General features: G+C 39.6%; 1 protein-coding gene across 1 annotated transcript in view; it reads left to right on the forward strand.

The window, feature by feature from the left end:
• ccdc22 (coiled-coil domain containing 22) overlaps nt 1-18,756 on the forward strand; it is a 37,412-nt gene extending 18,656 nt beyond the window's left edge. The window contains exons 5-16 of the mRNA XM_061075029.1: nt 4,560-4,644; nt 5,027-5,196; nt 8,766-8,981; nt 9,071-9,241; nt 10,191-10,310; nt 10,407-10,523; nt 10,609-10,710; nt 10,871-10,978; nt 11,332-11,427; nt 12,429-12,488; nt 12,580-12,654; nt 17,947-18,756. Coding sequence (XP_060931012.1) covers nt 4,560-4,644; nt 5,027-5,196; nt 8,766-8,981; nt 9,071-9,241; nt 10,191-10,310; nt 10,407-10,523; nt 10,609-10,710; nt 10,871-10,978; nt 11,332-11,427; nt 12,429-12,488; nt 12,580-12,654; nt 17,947-18,060 — 1,434 coding nt within the window. The 3' untranslated portion in view covers nt 18,061-18,756. The remainder of the gene's footprint in view (nt 1-4,559; nt 4,645-5,026; nt 5,197-8,765; nt 8,982-9,070; nt 9,242-10,190; nt 10,311-10,406; nt 10,524-10,608; nt 10,711-10,870; nt 10,979-11,331; nt 11,428-12,428; nt 12,489-12,579; nt 12,655-17,946) is intronic.
• The last annotated feature ends 823 nt before the right edge of the window (nt 18,757-19,579 follow it).

The following is a 19,579-nucleotide window of genomic DNA, read 5'->3' on the forward strand; positions in this document are numbered from 1 at the left end:
ACATCTAATGATCATGCTATGATGATGTATAGTCTAGACTCTTCTAACAGATAATATCATACCCTACCGACATAGGTTTAGTATCTCAATTGGCCTTACGGTGGTTTCCAGGGGAAAAAACGTATTTGAGTCTGTTTTTTTTTTCAGGTCATAAAAGTGATGATCCATTGTCACACCAACCATCTTTGTCTTCACCAAATCCCCACAGAAGAGGAAAGCAGGAGGAAACGGAAATTTACCATTGGAGAGTGGCCCTGAAAACTACGGCGTCAAGGCTGCAAGCAAACGGAATAGAAAAAAAGCAAGAGCACAAACCTACTCACAGTTTAAATCTTATAACAATATGAAATATCTGCTAGGAATTACACCACAAGGGGGGATATCTTTCATATTTAAGGGCTGGGGTGGCCAAACAACTAATCTTCACATAACGGCAAACTGTGGCTTCTGTCGCAAACTACTAGTAGGAGACTTGGAGTCCTGGGAGACCGAGGATTTACCATTTAGTATCTGTCTCTATTGTGCAAAAGTGGAAACACTTTTACTCTGGGCAAAAACAGTTGAGTACTATTGAATTTGAGGACACAAGAAAACTAGCAGCAGTGCACATTTAGATGGAGAGTTATTGGAAAGGCTCGTATTAAATACAAAAAGTTACGAGGACCTGTGCCAATCGCATTGCTTCAAGATTATGGGTCAACAAAGTATATCACTCCTGATACAATTGTTCAAGTGGAATATTTGTTGACTAAATTGTACCCATCAGTGATCCCAATTGATTAAATGAATTACAACCTGTAACTTGTAAAATGTTATATTTATGTTTAGTGTAAATACAATCATTGATATACTCTTAGGGATTTGTTTTATTCCATTTCTTTTTTTTTTTTAAATCAGTTGGATGGCTGGTGTTAAAGTTGATCCAGGACTGTAAAGGTGTCATATTTATTAAAATCACTTCAAATATACAATTGTATTGTTATTTCTATATACACGGCACAAACTTCATTCCTAAAATTAAAATATATCCCTTTAACCGGTTACATCTGGGCTTTTTTGCATGAACATACACAACAGACTGTTCAACATCACTATGTTTTGATCACATATATACAGTAGGGCTGGGCAACGATTAAAAGTTTTAATCGCGATTAATCGCATGATTTCCCTGATTAATCACGATTAATCGCATTTGTATACGCAAAATCCAACAATGAATTAAAAAGTAGTGTATAGCGCAATTTTATTTTCAATGTTCTGCCATATGAATGAAAGTACCATAACATTTGTTGTGCAAACACTTTTAACATCAGCATTTAATACAGTAGCAGTTAAATAAAATATTCAGTGTAAATCTCAACTTAACAATGTTATCAAAGCAAATACAAAATTAAAGCTCAATGCCACTGCCAGGGCATTAATGTTATCCTCTTCGTTATGAAAAATGTATACTCCTCCCTGCGTATAACGTAGTCTGCCGAAGCCTCGCTCCGCTCGCTGTTTCGTTGAGTGATTTGCTGATATCAACTGTGTGTTTTGCATTTAGGTGATATTTTAGACTGGAAGTACTCCGGTGATAAGTAAATTCACCTTGGCAGTGGCTACAAATTACTTTGGTTCTGTCGACTCCGCCATTTGGAAGAACTTTAAAATGAAAATGGCCATGTAAAAGCTCCGTACCCTTATCCATGGTTGTTTATCCGCCAATTATTTTCTTTTTTCCGGTTCAGCAGCAGTCAGCAACAGACTTTCACAAAATAAAAGCCTGACTTTCACAATAAAACAATAAATAATCAAACCTGAGTTAATGCGAGATAAAATAATTAATCGAGTTAACTCATCACTTGAGTCAACTTGATTAAAACGAGTTAACTTGCCCAGCCCTAATATACAGATATGAGGTATTCAATTTACTCAACGTTCAACAAGGCACAGCCACTTTACTCTTCATACTCTGTGTCTGTGGACTGTGTATTAGTTATTAAGTTAGGCTATCTGGGCATGTATACATAATTGATTTCTGCTGTGAAATGGTCAGCATCAGGCATAAAAACCTGGTCCATACCATAAAGTCACAGTATTTTCATTCAGTCAAAAAACAACTGGGCTTGCATTTGGTAGTAGACCAGATTTTTTCTATCAAGTTCATTTTTGCCATCAGTGTTTCTGAATGCAGAAATGCTGGTTCTCTGTGGCACTGTGGACTGCAGTGTCTTTGGCACTGTGTGGACACTTGATCTCCAAGACACCACTGCCACAGCAGGTGCAGGTAACCAGGCCGTCTGGATTAGCCCTGAGGTATGAACGGAAAGGATCACTGTACAGTCCAGAGTCATTTGTTGATATCATAGATGACCTGCTGCACTCAGGATAGCAGATCTGTCTGATACGTGACTTGGATGGGTTATTAGGATCCTGGCTGTTGCCTTGAATTTTGATACCCTTACCCTACTAGCCCTCATAGTAATCCACACTCTTGACTTCCTGACTCCCTGCTGTCAAGTCTGTTCCTCAATTTCACAGCCTTTAATATGCAGAAATATTAAGAATGGAGTAAATACTAATACATTAATGAAATGGCATAGTCAGAAGAGATGGAAAGGAAATAATGTACCTGTTCTGATGTGACTTTAATATCATTGAATACTGCATTACATTTTGTCATTATGTCATGGTAGGATGATTCTAGTGCATACAGCAAGTCATGCTTTACATGTGCAGTGGCCAGACATCACTGTCCTATCCTGTTTCACAGATACCCATGGCTTTAGTGGTGTTTCAGACAATGCCTGACTGTGGTGAACCTAAAACAACAGAAATGGCAACTTAGATTATTCCTTTTTGATTATTATCACTTATCATAGATGTTTCCCTTCTTATTAATGTCTATGTATATTCTTAGTTAGTAAGAGGCAGTGTGCTGGTATACAGTAGCTTAGTTTCCCCTGTGCTTTAGGGTCATTTTGATATGTTTCTGTGAGCCTCAGTCATTGAGTAGGCCTATTTTAAGCTTGTCCTGTTTGTCAGTAAACAGCAACATATTCCTACAGAGAAAAACTGTGTGATTGCTGCAATATGATAATGGCTAGCACACTGCAATCTGACCTGGAATTTTCACATTGACTAGGTAACAGAAGACTGATGGCAGCAGGCTTCATTAAACACTTAAGTACAACATGTCAAAATCCAAGCTACAAAACAAATTACCATTAAAAGTGACCGGAATGTGAAGGCATTAACACATAGTTTTGAGGGATACATAATGTGATGGAAATTCATCTTGAGATTTTAAATAATGGAATTCCCAGACTGGAGTTGCCTTTTAGTCTTTATAATAGTAAGCTCCGCAGAGTTTACACAACAAGCACGGGTGCTCAAAATGGAACCACTCGCCGCAAGTTAAAAAAAGCCTCATACAAAGAGGCGTTTCATAAGACAATAGGAAAAAAAGACAAGCCAGAACTAATACAATGAGGATTCATGAATTGTAATATGAAAAAAGACATGAAATCATCATCTGTGTCTATCTGCTGTGTCCGTCCGCTGTAGCAAACTCCCTGTTTGTCAAGGTCACAGCAGTAAGAAACCTGGTCAGTTGAATTTTCCCTTACAATAATATTAGGCAAGAAGTGGTAGCCTGTTGTACCTTTGGTACGAGGCAGTTGTCGTCTATGCACAGACATGTCACCCGGCCTTCAACAAAATACTGGTAGGGATCAAGGATTTTGTATGCTTACTCTGCCTGTGTACGGAGAAATGCTATTTACGACGTAATGATATAAATCGTGTGGTGTGAAATTTAGTAGGCTCTGAGCTTTAACTTCTTGTAAACATCGTGAGTTACTGTATAGTGCAGTATTCCCTAAAGAAGTGCTGCACACAGCATGTATCAGAACCTCTTGATGAAACTCTTTGCAAGCGACCAACTCTTCCAACTGCTCCCAGCAAGAAACTATGTAGGTCCTTCTCTGTAAGCAGAGAAGTTGCACTTAGCACCTTTAAGTACTCTTATAAATGAGGACTTCTAGTTTTCTACATTTAGGGGATTAGTTAGGGGATGGGTTGCTGTTCGGACTGTCCCTCTTGTTTTTTTTTTCAGTGTTATGTTTATTAATAATCTTCTAAGAAAATCCACCATCCCATTTATGATATTAAACCAAACTTTGCACATGGGCCAGGTCATATACCAATAGTCCTGATGGTGGTGCCACAGCAACCAGAAAAAACTGAAAATTCATAGCAAATCAACAGTCAGTGCAAGAACTTTACAACTTACACCGAATTGTCGGCCCAATTAAGCAAAAACTTGCACACACTTCTGAGGTGGCAGCAATTATGAAGTCCAATACTTTCCCCCCCAAAAACTTTAAAACTAGCCATCAAACGTTGTGAAAATATATTTACAGACATCTCTACACTGTCTAGATGAAGTACAGATATTATCAAAATTGTATCTTTATAATTCATTTTCTTACAGTAGAAGTAGCCAGCAGCCCTGCTAATGTTTTTTCAAGAAAAATGCCCGGCAGATTCTGACAAGTTACATTTTTCCTGTCTAGAGTCCAGAAGCATTGCATAGCTTCCATGCGCTGCCCCTCAGTTTATCACACTTCACTAAAGGCCCAGAAAAGAAGCAGCTAAAAGGTAGGCATCTATGACACATACAGGACTGTACGTGCTATATGATTTTCGTTGATCGCATGTATGTCAATGCACTGTCAATCTGCTCTATCAATCAGTTTGAGCCAACTCAAAGAGTGGTTCAAAAATGTTTGTTTATATCACTTGCTTTTGGTACGTCCTATGGATTGTAAAATTATCATTGATACATGTTGATTAAATACAATCACCAGATTGCAAAGCCTTTATGTTAGGTATTTCTGTTTATTAAAAAATCAACTTTTATGTGGAATATTTTATGTGATCGAAAAGCTCCTGTAAATATTGCTTCATCACTGTATTAACACGTTGAGGAAAATATGCTACAGAATTAGAATAAGTGTGTATGTTTGTGCTGTGATTTCAGTTAAGAAAAACTACCAGCGAGACATTCTTCCTCCTGTAACCGCCCAGCTTTCCTATCATACCTCTTTGATGGCATCCTTACTTGAGCAGCACACCGATGAGTTGAGTGCTGCTCAGGAGTGGGACAATGAGTGGAACAGTCAGGGACTCCTATCTCGCCTCACTCCACAGGTAAATCATCACACTTGCTCCTGATATACATCTCGGACACCTATATCTATCTCACTAAATGTACACACACATACTTGTGTATAAATTGTATATTATATATATATACTACCGTTCAAAAGTTTGGGGTCACTTATAGGTAGAGATGAGCCGTATACTCGGTTGAAACGAGTATCCGGTACGGATAAAGCACTTTTGCCGATTACGAGTATAATACGAGTAATCGGAGTCATTATCTGTGCTCGGACTGAATGAAAATCCTCACACAGCGTCACAGCGCTCCTCCCGTCACACACGGCTCTGCTCACTCACTCACAGAACAGCTCTCTGTCTCTCAGTCACTCAGGTTCACTGCGCATCGGGACTGTTCCATAGGCTCAGTCAAGGAAGCAGAAATGATTCGTTCATTTCCCGACTGGGTCTTCAGGTACGAGTCTTTGGAAAAATTTTCACGAGACCTGCAATGGCTCAGTAGAGGAGCGCTGGAGATGCGAGGGACGTTCACTGTCTCCCGGAGAAATGAACACTCTGTGTTTTTAGTATAGAAAGACGTGAATTATATTTGTTCACAAGTCATAATGACTGGTTTTGTTATTTTCACTTTACATTTACACTTACTTTACAGTAAAGTAAACCTCTATTAAATACAGTACAACATGACAGTTTGTATGGTTTGAAATTGTTATCTATTATCACACTGGCATTTAATTATCACGGCAAACAATTACACTGCACTAAACTTTAAGTGTTAATGTAAAGTGAAAATAACAAAACCAGTCTGTATGACTTGTGAACGAATATAATTCACGTCTTTCTATACTAAAAACACAGTGTTCATTTCTCCGGGAGACAGTGAACGTCCCTCGCATCTCACTCACACACACACACACACTCCTGGTGTGGAAATAAATAAAAATAAAAAATCATAAAAAAATTTCAAAGTTAATAAAGAAAGTTATGTTGAACCAGACCACTTCCGGGTTAAATCACACCCACTTCCGGGTTAGGCCCCGCCCACTCCGAGTACGGATACGGATAATTCATATGGTTAACAGATACAGATAATGCTGTACTCGCTCATCCCTACTTATAGGGATGCACCGATCCGATATTTGTATCGGTATCGGTACCGATATTGAAGAAATTTGGGGGGGGGGGGGTGGAGGTCCTCGTCCGGTGGCGCCTCACGGCGTCGCTTCGTGCGGGGGCTTTTTCTCCTTTTCTTGGGACCGCGGGGTGGTGTCCGTCGCCGGTGCGGAAGGTGGGCCGTTAGAGGGGACCGGGGACTCTGGACGCGTGTCGGGCCCTTCTCGCGGATCACCTCAGCTACGGCGCCCGCTGGGGGAACCCTCCGTTCACGCCGGGGGGGCCCCTAATTAAACAGTCGGATTCCCCTGGTCCGCACCAGTTCTAAGGCGCCTAGCAGCTGACTTAGAGGTGAAAAAAGCGGATCGGTGCATCCCTAGTCACTTAGAAATGTCCTTATTTTTCAAAGAAAAGCACTGTTTTTTTCAATGAAGATAACATTAAATTAATCAGAAATACACTCTATATATTGTTAATGTGGTAAATGACTATTAATGTTAAGGTTTTTAATGAAATATCTACACAGGTGTATAGAGGCCCATTTCCAGCAACTATCCCTCCAGTGTTCTAATGGTACATTGTGTTTGCTAATCGCCTTAGAAGACTAATGGATGATTAGAAAATCCTTGAAAACCCTTATGCAATTATGTTAGCACAGCTGAAAACTGTTTAGCTGGTGAGAGAAGCTATAAATCTGGCCTTCCTTTGAGCTAGTTGAGTATCTGGAGCATCACATTTGTGGGTTCGATTATACTCTCAAAATGGCCAGAAAAAGAGAACTTTCATGTGAAACTCACCAGTCTATTCTTGTTCTTAGAATTTAAGGCTATTCCATGCGAGAAATTGCGAAGAACCTGAAAATTTCCTACAACGGTGTGTACTACTCCATTCAGAGAACAGCACAAACGGGCTCTAACCAGAGTAGAAAGAGAAGTGGGAGGCCCCGGTGCACAACTCAGAAAGAAGACAAGTATATTAGAGTCTCTAGTTTGAGAAATGCCTCACAGGTCCTCAACTGGCAGCTACTTTAAAGGGGACATATTATGAAAATTCCACTTTTGTAGTGCTTCTACACGTTAATTTGGGTATCTGGCGTGTCCACCGTCCCAAAAACTCTTGGAAAAAAAACCTCCCGCGATTTGTTGTGGTTTCTCTATGTCAGAAACTATAAGCTAGAGTGAGTCGAATGGGAAAACACCAGATTGTGACCTCACAGTCTGTCTGCATGGCATAGCCCCCCCCCTGGAGGCGGAGATCTGGTGGAGTGTGTATGGTGTGACAGGGGGGGGCGGGGCAGTGAGAGGGGGGGGGGCGGAGCACTCAAAACAGGACAATCTGAGGAGGGCTGTTTTAGACAGGGTAAAAAGGGTGCTGTTTTAAATGATCCTTGTGGTATTTTGACCAAAATATGTTACAGACATTTCATTAAGACCCCAAGGAACCATATCAACTGTGGTGACATGGGCATAATATGTCTCCTTTAAATGGTACTCGCAAAACGCCAGTGTCAAAGTCTACAGTGAAGAGGCGACTCCGGGATGCTGGCCTTCTAGGTAGAGTGGCAAAGAAAAAGCCATATCTGATACTGGCCAATAAAAAGAAAAGATTGATATGGGCAAAAGAACACAGACATTGGACAGAGGAAGATTGGAAAAAAGTGTTATGGACAGAGGAATCAAAGTTTGAGGTGTTTGGATCACACAGAAGAACATTTGTGAAACGCAGAACAGGTGAAAAGATGCTGGAAGAGTACCTGACGCAATCCGTCAAGCATGGTGGAGGTAATTTGATGGTGTGGGGCTGCTTTGGTGCTGGTAAAGTGGGAGATTTGTACAAGGTAAAAGGGATTTTAAATAAGGAAGGCCATCACTCCATTTTGCAACGCCATGCCACACCCTGTGGACAGCGCTTGATTGGAGCCAATTTCCTCCTACACCAGGACAAGAGACCCAGAGCACACCTCCAAATTATGCAAGAACTATTTAGGGAAGAAGCAGGCAGCTGGTATGCTGTCTGTAATGGAGTGGCCAGCGCAGTCACCAGATCTCAACCCCATTGAGCTGTTGTGGGAGCAGCTTGACCGTATGGTACGCGAGAAGTGCCTATCAAACCAATCCAACTTGTGGAAGGTGCTTCAGGAAGCATGGGGTGAAATTTCTACAGATTACCTCAACAAATTAACAGCTAGAATGCCAAAGGTCTGCAATGCTGTAATTGCTGCAAATGGAGCATTCTTTGACGAAAGCAAAGTTTGAAGAACAAAATTAATATTTCCCAAAAAATTCATTATATCTAACTGTGTCAATGTCTTGACTATATTTTCTATTCATTTTCAAACTCATTTGATAAAAAAAAGAAATTGTCTGGGTGACCCTAAACTTTTGAACGGTAGTGTATGTATAGGTCTATTAAATATAATGTATTCCCATGCATGTAAACATGTTTTTTATAATTTTTGCTGGTAAATTTGTATGTTTCTTAAACAGGAGTATCGATCAAGAAAACTGACTCGACTGCGGAAACGTGTCAAGGAGCAGCTACGTGCTGCTGAAGTACCCTCTCCTGAAAGTGCCTTTGGCGGTACTCGCCCAAACTCTGACCTATTTGAGCTACTGCAGACCTTCAAGGGCTCTGCCCCGTCTGACCTCATCCTGACCAAAGGGACCCACTTCACCCACACTAAGAAGTTCACATTTGAACAGGTGAAAATCTCCACCAGCACAATGCCACAAGATACTGTGTGCATTCTTTGTCTCCTATGTATCCATGCGGCTGTGCATTTGTCCTCCAGGAGTCAGCATCTGTAACCAACCCCATCCCATCTGGGCATCAGTCAGAGAGTGACATCCAGGACCGTCAGCAGGTGGAGCTGGCTGCACTCCAGCACCAATTCCAGAAGCTTTGCAGTGATGGTGACCAGCTAACAGCAGACATGAAGCACATTAGTGTCACTAATACACAGGTGAAAAACTGACCCAAATGCACAGATGTACACTACTTACGTTTGCCTGACTGTAAGCCCATGATGCCGCTGTTCCCTTATTCAGTTGATATTTTAAAAAAAGTAATACATTGTGGTCAGAAATATATGTGGAAGACTGACATCATTTTATATATCTTGAATTAGATTCATGTTTCCAATATTGAATCTGTACTTGGACTCAATCATACACTTGTTTGTCAAGATGTCTTGGTCATTTGTCTGGGCTGCTAAACTAAAATGTATGAGTATTTTTGCCTTCTCAAATGTGGAGAACCATCATGTTAGTTTAATGGTGTCTATTTGCAAAAAAACACAAAAGGGTTTTATTTTTTATATCTAAGTTCATGTTCTAAATCACATGGGTGAAGTGCAAATAGGGCAGTATGTACAATGAATTGCCAGAAAAGGCTGTGTGGTTAAAAAAGGCTGTACTTAAGTAATCTTCGTGTTTTGGATGAAACATGCTATAAACCAACATGGCATCTACCATTCCATTTAAATGCCAGGTGCACTTACACTTTGGTGGACTTCTGTTATAAGAGCAAATTTGCAGAGGCAATAACTATGTTGGTGTGTGAAAGTGCTTGAACAAACAGACCACTTTACATCTGTAACAAGCAGGCATGTGTATGCACATGCCTATGTTTGTAAATATTACTCTTTTGATAAAACACCCTTTAAATAACACTAAGATACTGGACCATTGACTTCAGTCAAGTCGAAATGAATGTGCTGGTCTAAAACTATCGAAGACACTTACGTCACACTTTTGCAAGCTGTTAAATGGGTCCCAAGTGTCAAACCTGAAGGTAGATTTAACCTTAAAGGGAAAGGAGTGATGTATTGAGAGTAATATGGAATCCAGCAGTCCCAATGTCCAAAAGGGGTTATGAATGATGTTTCATGTGTGTGATGTGTTTTGCTGTAGATGTTGAATGAGTTAAAGCAGAGCGAGCTGGGAATTTCTGAAAAAGAGAACAAGATGCAGGTGAAGAAAAAAACAATTGGCCTTTTGCCAGATGCAGATGACAACCTGCTGAAGCTTCAGGTAGGAGGGCTGAGAGAGATCACTTATAATTGCTGATTGGAGGCATGCCAAACTCAGGAGCAGTTCACATTTGGAAACCTATGTGTTCTTCTCCAGGTTCTGGTAGAGGCCAGCACTAAGCGCTTGGTGAATCTGGCTTCTCAATGGGAGAAACACAGAGCTCCACATATGGATGAGTACCGTACACTCAAAGAAATCTGCAGCAACCATGATGTAAGTGGTGTCTTACCACAAATATTTAACTACATTTTGATGTATAGAGATTTAGATTCTGTTGATATTTATCCATTTTCCTCAGCTGGAGTCATCCAGAATGCTGTCTGAAATCAGGTCCCTGCATGACAAGATCCGTATCTCTACAGAGGAGGCCAGGAAAAAAGAAGAAATGTACAAACAACTGGTAACCCACTTAATTACAAGTCTTTTGAAAATGAACAAAGTGTTTAACCTCTTCTCATAGGTTAAATGTTATGTCAACATACTGTAGGTTAGTTTGAAATTTACAACTGAGTTAGTGGTTGTCTGCACAACTGCACTATGCTTTTTCTCTTCCAATGTAGGTAACAGAGTTGGAAAATCTTCCTCAGGATGTGTCTCGGTCAGCATACACTCAGCGGATTCTAGAGATTGTCAGCAACATCAAGAAACAGAAGGAGGAAATTACAAAGGTAGGTGGATTCATGATGAGAGTAGAGTTAACCAACAAGATAATTTGGTGTCGGGGTAACTTATGGGAAAACTGTCCATAGGACCTACAGTTCATAACAAGAGTGCAGATAAAATCAGCACTATAATGGCCCAGAGTCACATCAACAACTAACACAGCAAAAAGTAGGATGGAAAACAGTTAGTTTTTTTTACATATAGTTTCATATCATTTCAAGGAAAACTCAGTTGTCTTTCACAAAACGAATGTAGTGGATAACTATGCTCTGTCACTGCGGTCACTGGTATAGCACTTAAAGTAGACTCTGTGTATCAGCTGTAACATCATTAATAATGATTTGACTTTCCTTGACAGATATTGTCAGATACTAAGGAGCTCCAGAAAGAAATCAACAACCTGACAGGAAAACTGGACAGGACCTTTGCTGTGACTGATGAGCTGGTCTTCAAGGTTTCTGTCTTTCTTTTTTAGTATTTGTTTGTGTACACAAGATTATAATTGGAGAGAGTCATTTCTCAAAACTAGAACTCAAACAACAGCAAAATGAAGACTTATGTTGTATAAGGTGCACCTATTTCAACAAACCTCAAATTCACACCATTCATTTATAAGCCGTTAAAATAACCTTCATGTTAAATAGGCAAAACAATAGATTACCAAAGCAAAGATATGAACAATTGAACACATATCAATCAATCAAATTTTATTTGTATAGCCCATATTCACAAATCACAATTCGTCTCATAGGGCTTTAACATGGTGTGACATCCTCTGTCCTTAACCCTCAGCAAGAGTAAGGAAAAACTACTAAAAACCCTTTTAACAGGTAAAAATACGTAGAAACCTCAGAGAGAGCCACATGTGAGGGATCCCTCACCCAGGACGGACATATGAACACACAAACACTGACCCTTGTCTGAATCTAATGACCAACCCCTGCTTTATATATGTGAAATATATATTTATAAGTATATTTTTTGCTTCATCTTCATTGACTAATTTCAAGTTAATTTCACAAGATGTGAACAGGTTAGACTCCCTCAGAGAACAAGTGTGCTCTTTAATCTTGTGGATACTTGAAAATTGTTTTCAACATACACACTCAGATACATAATTATGTGAACAGCCACACATATTTAATGATTTTAACTCTCACAATGGATTTGAAAAGAAGCCATCAAGATGTAGTTGAGGTGCAGACTTTCAGCTTTAATTTAAGGGGTTTACCAAAATATTTTTTACCAATAAATATTATTACTATTACTCACTATTTGGCACTACAGTCATTTTTATTCATATTCCAGAGGTCAGAGGCTTAAAGTAGTCAGACAAACCAACATAATTATTCATATTAAGGATTTTTTTTAGTTCTTTGCAGTCCACGACTGCCTTTGTGTGACAAAGTAATAAAGATCTTCTGGTATGCATTAATTTTTCTTTGTTATGTGCAGGATGCCAAAAAAGATGAATCTGTCCGCAAATCCTATAAGTACCTTGCTGCCTTGCATGAAGTATGTTTCTCTGGATTCCTTATAATTCAACCTACCTGTTCTTCTTAGACAACGTGTACATGTGATGTTTTTGTGTTGCATTTTTCTATAGAGCTGTAATCAGTTGATCCAAACCATCGAGGAGACAGGCACAATTTTGAGAGAGATTCGAGATCTAGAAGAACAGGTAGGATTTATTTAGTAGTGACGGTTCAATCATTATATTTATACATTTTAATATCTTTTTATGAAAGATTTAATTGCAGTTTGACAAACAGTGTGTGAACTTAAATACCGGTTCAACAAACACATAGAAACACAATAGTTTCATCTGTTTGGTCCGCATTTTGTTTAGACATGTTTCACATAACAACAGCGCAGTTGATGTCCTTTAGTTTGTCATGAACCAGCCCATTCCTCCAATCTCTAACAGTGGTCCCTGCAGACATCAGCACAGAGAGAACAGACTGACTTCTCTCATGTTGCTTCTTTAGAAACAGTCTACTCAGTTTTGATCACGTTTGTCCCACGCCAAATGCTCACTATAAGCGTTTGATTACTTTAACCAAATTGCCTAGCCTCTGTATGATAAGGCGCGCACAAGCACACACAGACTCCGCTGCTCACTTCTCTCTCAGACTCATCTGACCTCTCTGACCTGCTACAGTTTAAATGTTGCGTTGTTTAAAATGACGCCACAATATCAACACTGATCGTCACATAATGATCGATACTTTTTAAAAATCTTTCAAATCTTTCTTCATATCTGCGTGCTGGTTTTTTCCTCTTATACTGTCAGGCCTCAACAGAAAAATGACACAAGAGATGGTTATTGAATCAGGACATCAAACCCGTTTATTTTCCTTCACACTTCAAAACTTCTCTCTCGACAACACCCCCTTCCGTTAGAACCCCCCTTCAAAACAAGAGTCCCAACCAACACCCTGCTTATATCAGGAACTACTCATCAACCTTCCACAATAAAGCCACTAAATAAAAAAGCTTACAGATGTGTTGTTTTTTCGATGTGAATAGCATATTTGTCAAAAGTTGTTAACTTTGGGCTCGAGCGGCGTTGCTAGGCAACTTCTGTCTCAGAGCGCTAGACCGCAGCGCGAATAGCGCTTGTCGTTATTGAATCTTCCATGTAGAGGATGGCCAGCTGCAAATAGTGCGCTATTAATTATTTATATGGCTGCAAAGGAATAGGCTATGGGGAAGTGTAAATTTGCCGAGTCGTGGTTGGGTTATACTTACTGTTCGGTCTGTAGAAAGAAAATGAGTGTAGCTTCAATGAAGACCAAGGTAGCATCGTTTGCATAATGGCTTCTGCGGATTAATGATAACGCCACGGTCATCTGCCTCAAACGCAGAGTACTTCCTTACATGACTCTTTGTGCCTTTTTTATCAACGTCGAGGTGGTGCGATCGCTCTGAAGCGTATACTGCCCCAATCAGTTCCAGAAGAAGCGCAGCACCGATGCTAACAGCTGGCATCTGCGCTCACTGTGCCTACGGTGCTTCAAAAAAATGTCGGTTCTCGTGACATCCATAGACTGGAGAATGTGAGATGGGATGGGTTCAAGGGGGCAGGTGGTCGGGCGGGCGGAGGTTACCAAGGTAAGAACTTGATAGGGAGACGGGGTTGAAAGAGGAAAGCGAAGGGGATGAAGATGAAGTTAATGGAAATGTAGTTATAGAAGGAGGATTAGAAAATGAGGAGCGTATGTCATTTCTCGTTTTTGTAAAGTAGTTGACAAAGTGGCTTGGTAGAAGGGAGGAAGGAGTACCCCTGTCCACCCGACTGGGGGGGTCAAGGAGGTTGGAAAAGATGGAGAAGAGTTTTTTGGGGTTAGAAAATGAGGATTGAATTGTAGTTTGGTATAAAAGTGCCTTTAGCTGCGGAAATAGAGGCAGAGAAAGAGGAGAGAAGAGACTGATAAGCGAGCAGGTTATCCAGGTGTTTATATTTCCGCCATTTCCTTTATAGCATGCACCGAGTCAGACAACCACGGAGCTTGGGAGGACTTGCGGACCTGTCGTGACTTAAGAGGACAGAGAGAGTCAAGAGAGGAGGACAAAGTTGAAAGGAGAATGTCTGTGGCAGAGTTAGGATGCATGAGTAAGAGAGTCAGTGGAAGGGAGGGCTGATAAAACAGAGGAGGCTAGAGAGAGGGAACGAATGTTGCGATGGACAGGTACAGAGTCTGTTGATGTGGTAGGGTTGTCAGTTCGAGATAGTGGGAGTGAGTAAGAGATAAAGAAGTGGTCGGAGACATGAAGTGGGGTTACAGTGAGGTTAGATGTTGAACAGTTACCGGTGAAAATATAGTCAAGGTGGTTACTGGCTTTGTGAGTAGGAGGGGAAGGACTGAGTGAGAGAGCAAAAGAAGACAGTAAAAGTAACAGGTCAGATGACTTGTCGGTTGGACGTTAAATAAGTGCAGGGCCATTTTCTGGGAAGTTTGACAGGAGGATGTCTAATTCCACAAAAAAAATCTCCCACAGAACCTGGTGGAGGGTAGAGAACAACAATAGTTAATTGTACCGGATGAGTAACTGTCACAGCATGAAATTCAAAAGACGTGGGGGTAAAAAGTGGAAGCGGGTAGCGAGAAAAACTCCATTTGCGGGAGATGAGTAAACCTGTGCCACCACCCCTACCAGTGGGTCTAGGTGTGTGGGTGAAAGAGAAGGCAGAGGAAAGAGCAGCTGGGGTGGATGTGTTGTCCGGTGTGATCCAGGTCTCAGTGAGAGCAAGGAAGTCAAGCGATTGCTGTGTAGCAAAGCCAGAGATGAAGTCTTGTCTTGCGGCTAGCTATGGCGAACTGTCAGTTCCATAGGTCCCCTGTGACAAGATGTTGGGTATGTGTGGAACAGGTGGGATAGATAAGAGAGGAAAGGTTACGGTAGTGGTGTGAACAAGTGCAAGGCCTATAGTATCTACGAGTAGTTATGCGCACGGAAAGTATACACATATTCAAAAAATAAGGGAAACAGCAGCTTTATATTCAGCCTCCAACGAAAGACTCATTTGTCTTCATCCTCCGAGTCTTCATACGATGAGTATTCACAGACGCTGAAGCTGACGCTCCAAACACTTCCTGGTTTTTAAACAGGAGTTGACGATGATTGGCTACAGCTGTGCTGAACACACCCCCTGCTCATGAGCCAATCAGGCACCAGATGGTAATAGCCCAGCAATAGAAACTCAGCAAAGTTCAACTCAATAGAAATAGTGAGTTTCCTAAAATCTCCTAATCGGCCAAAAACTGAATATTTACAAATTCTATTTACCTCAAAAGGTAGAAAGTAAAATAGAACTTAGTCCTTAACAGAATTGGAATAAAAATCAAGCACTTCAACCTTAGCCTGTTCCTTTTTAACTCTCAAGCACTTGATTGAAACTATAAACAGTAAACAAAATCAATAAACAAAGTCCAAGGCACACAGTATCATCGGACACATGGGTAAACTCAGACTGGGTAAAAACTAAAAAAATGTAAACTTTGACAAAGTATGGAGAGCTGGAGTAGATTGTGTGGTAACTTGGATTTGGCTCGGCTTGGCTCAATTCGGTTGTCTGTGTGCAGCGTGAATAAAGGAGACACAGAAAGAAGTAGTAAATTACTGACAAAGCTAGTAAAAACTGTTAAAACAAAAACATTTTACATTTATGAAAAGACCCCAAATTAACACTGAAAGCAGACCTCTTTATCACTTTAACCACATTATTTATGCAGCATTTCTATAGAAAAATTCGTACCAAACTTTTCTATTCATATAAACCAATATTATATCCATGATCACTACAGGTGGTTTCCACTGTATTTAATTTTCATGTCACATTCTCTAAAACACATTTAATAAAGTGAATACGATGTATTGTGGCTTCCTATCGTAACATATATGATCAATATTTCTCTACACATCATTCATTTTATTCCTGATTTATATTTGACGGCCATTCCGTGTGGTCACTTTTGAACCGCACTGTCACAGATATTTGTTTCATGCTGATTTGGTCACATGAGAAACCTATGGAACAGAAATGTCATGTATCTTGGATTCTTATTAAGGGGGGTATGGGTTTATTATTAAGTTTTTGGGGGACCTCTGTGATTTAGAGTGTTCATATCTCCTGTAATAACGTCACATAAACAGTGTTCTCATTGTTTTAAAGCTCCATATTAATCTGAATGGTGTCATATCTGTATGATATCCCAACATCAAAAACAATGGCATTATGAATGATTTTATTAGTCAAGGTTGAATTCCTCTATTTATATATAAATTGGTTCGATCACTAACTGATAAATTATCAGTTACTGATAAATTATCAGTTAGTGATCATTGCATGGTCATGCAAAATACCAATCTACAACTCCATTGATGTTTCCAAGGCCACTGAATGGTGTACTAAGGAACACAACATGGGTGTTGTCATATATTTTAAGCAAAATATGTATTAAACACTTATTAAACAATGCATTTAACAAATTAACATGAATTAATCCTTCTTAACTATAATGTGTAGAAAATAACATCATCATAATAGACACTCTGCCTCAAGATATCCAAAGAGTAAGAAATTAAAGTGACTATTTACATACCAAAGATATAGAAGAGGAGACTTTGGCGGTGGTCTTCCACATCTGCATGCCGAAATGTCCTTAAGCAAGATGCTAAACCCTGACAAAAAGTGCTGCTAATAGATTCACTGTATGAATGTGTGTGTTAATGGGTGAATGGCAAGCTGTACTGTAAAGTGCTTTGAGTGGTCATCAAGACTACAAAAGCTAATAAAACCATTTACCATTTACATATACTATGACAACACAATAAAACAAATGAGTATTTGAGCCCTACTATCAAAAACTTATCTAGTAAAGCACAAGAGAAAATCTAGAGTTCAGGATTTAACCCAGAATGATAACACCACATTTCAGTTTATCCAGCAGTTGTCAATAGTAGCGTTGTGTAACACCTTGGGCTGGGCATTATAACTTCAAATCAATATCTTGATTATTTCAAAATTTTACCTTGATTTAAGGTCAAAGAACGATTATTTTATGGCAAACTCCAGAGCGAATAAAACAAAAACAAAGTGAACTTCAAATTCCTGTACTGTCCTGATTAGTTTATATTGTTAAAGTGTAAAGTGAGCACAGATCAGCGGAGGAGTGAGATCATGCAACATATTAACACAAGGTACCCTGGCCGGCGCTGCAAAATGAACGTAGTGGGAACCCGACAGTGGGTGAATGCACACATTGGGGAAAGAATTAGCCGACAATTCTGTTAAAGGTTATAAATGATATTTTTCTATACATTTTCAGTTAATTGACCAGCCCTTGTAACAGCCAACATGGCAATATCTAAAAATGTCAATACATTCTTTTTAATATACAGTATCATTTACAGAGATTTGATGGACAATTAACAACATTTTTCACTGTTATTTAAAAATTGTCCACAGATTGAGACAGAAAATGGAAACAAAACTGTGTCCAACCTGGAGAGGATTCTGGATGACTACAAGTGTATTCGACAAGAGAACTCGGCGCTCGCTGCCAAAGTCCGAGAAGGCTGAGGTTCGACCTGGTTTCACTCTTCTGCCTACTGAGGCTAAAGTTTTAACAAAACACCTGGATTGGACTGAAAGAGAACTCCAGCTTTCACGCTGAAGAGACTGCCATAGGAGACATGCTTTTCTTTTGAGAGTCAATTAGAATTTTGTACCATGAAAATAGCAAATGTGGATAGATAGAGAAGACAAGATTTTCAAAACTTCAGTGTTCATTTGTGGATGCTTTGAACGCTTTCTTAAGGGGTTCGTGCTTGATTGATTTGTACACAAATTAAACATGACATTGGACAGCAGAGGGCACTGTCAGACCTCTTTTGTGTAAATGTATAACTATTCATATTGCTGTATGCAAAGTTTTCATATCTTGAATATAATGAAATCTTTAAATTTAAATTGTTAATACAGTAATTATTGATTGGCTGTTCCTTGTGTCATGATTATGTTTGAACTGAATATGTTCGAGTAGTATTTGAATGGAGTCCAATAATAATGCCCCAAATAGAAAAGTATTGATGTTGTTTACCAGCTTAAATAGAGATGCCTTAAAAATTCAAGGGTCATGATGAGTGAGTGATATCCTTTGTATTACACCCCAATGAAGTGTCTTAAACATTGAAAATTGAAGTTTAAAAATAAGCAAAACCAGGCAATGACAAGAAGACAGGAAAGAAGACTTTCAGAATAAAACTAACAAACTTCTTGCATTACTGAGACAAGCTGAGCTCTACAAAAAATGTAGCCATTCGAAGTCATCTGTTTTATTGTATAGTGTTCAATATTAAGCAGTTGTGTTTACAGACTTCTTACCATATGTGTCTTCATAAAAGCTTCAGGGCCGACGGAAATGTTAAACAACTGGGTTTTAATGAGTAAGTCATTTAACATTACTTTCTGTATTAAGACCGAAGTTTGATCGGTCAAAAGCTTGAGAGTTATATTGTAGCAGGTTCTTATCCTGTGGTTTAAATGTATTTTAAAACTGGGGCTACCTTTCATCTAAATCAGGGGTGTCCAAACTACGGCCCGCGGGCCATCTGTGGCCCGCCATCCATTTTAAATTGGCCCGCCTCAAAAAAATAAAAAATTAAAAAATTTAATTTTTTTTTTTTTTTAAACTAACAATTTAGTAGCACTTAATTGGCACTTACTTATAGCACACTTATTGTAGTTTTGCTCTATTTTTGAAGAAATTGTACTTTCTTGATACTTGTTCTGGGTTTGTACCCTCGGGTACCCTTGAATGCACTCGTGGTATAATTCCAAGACACATGAGTTGAAACAAATATCAAGAAAATTAGAAAGGAAGTGGCGCTCCAGCAACAGTGTTGAAAATCTCCTAGACTGGAAGAGTAGTGTTACAGAATATAAAAAGGCTCTCCACAAAGCAAGAGCTGCCTATTACTCAAAACTAATAGAAGAGAATAAAAACAACCCCAGGTTTCTCTTCAGCACTGTAGCCAGGCTGACAGAGAGTCACACCTCCACCGAACCCAGTATTCCTCGATCCCTAAATTGCAATATC

The sequence above is a fragment of the Limanda limanda genome, chromosome 7 (assembly GCF_963576545.1).
Source record: "Limanda limanda chromosome 7, fLimLim1.1, whole genome shotgun sequence".
Lineage (NCBI taxonomy): Eukaryota > Metazoa > Chordata > Actinopteri > Pleuronectiformes > Pleuronectidae > Limanda > Limanda limanda.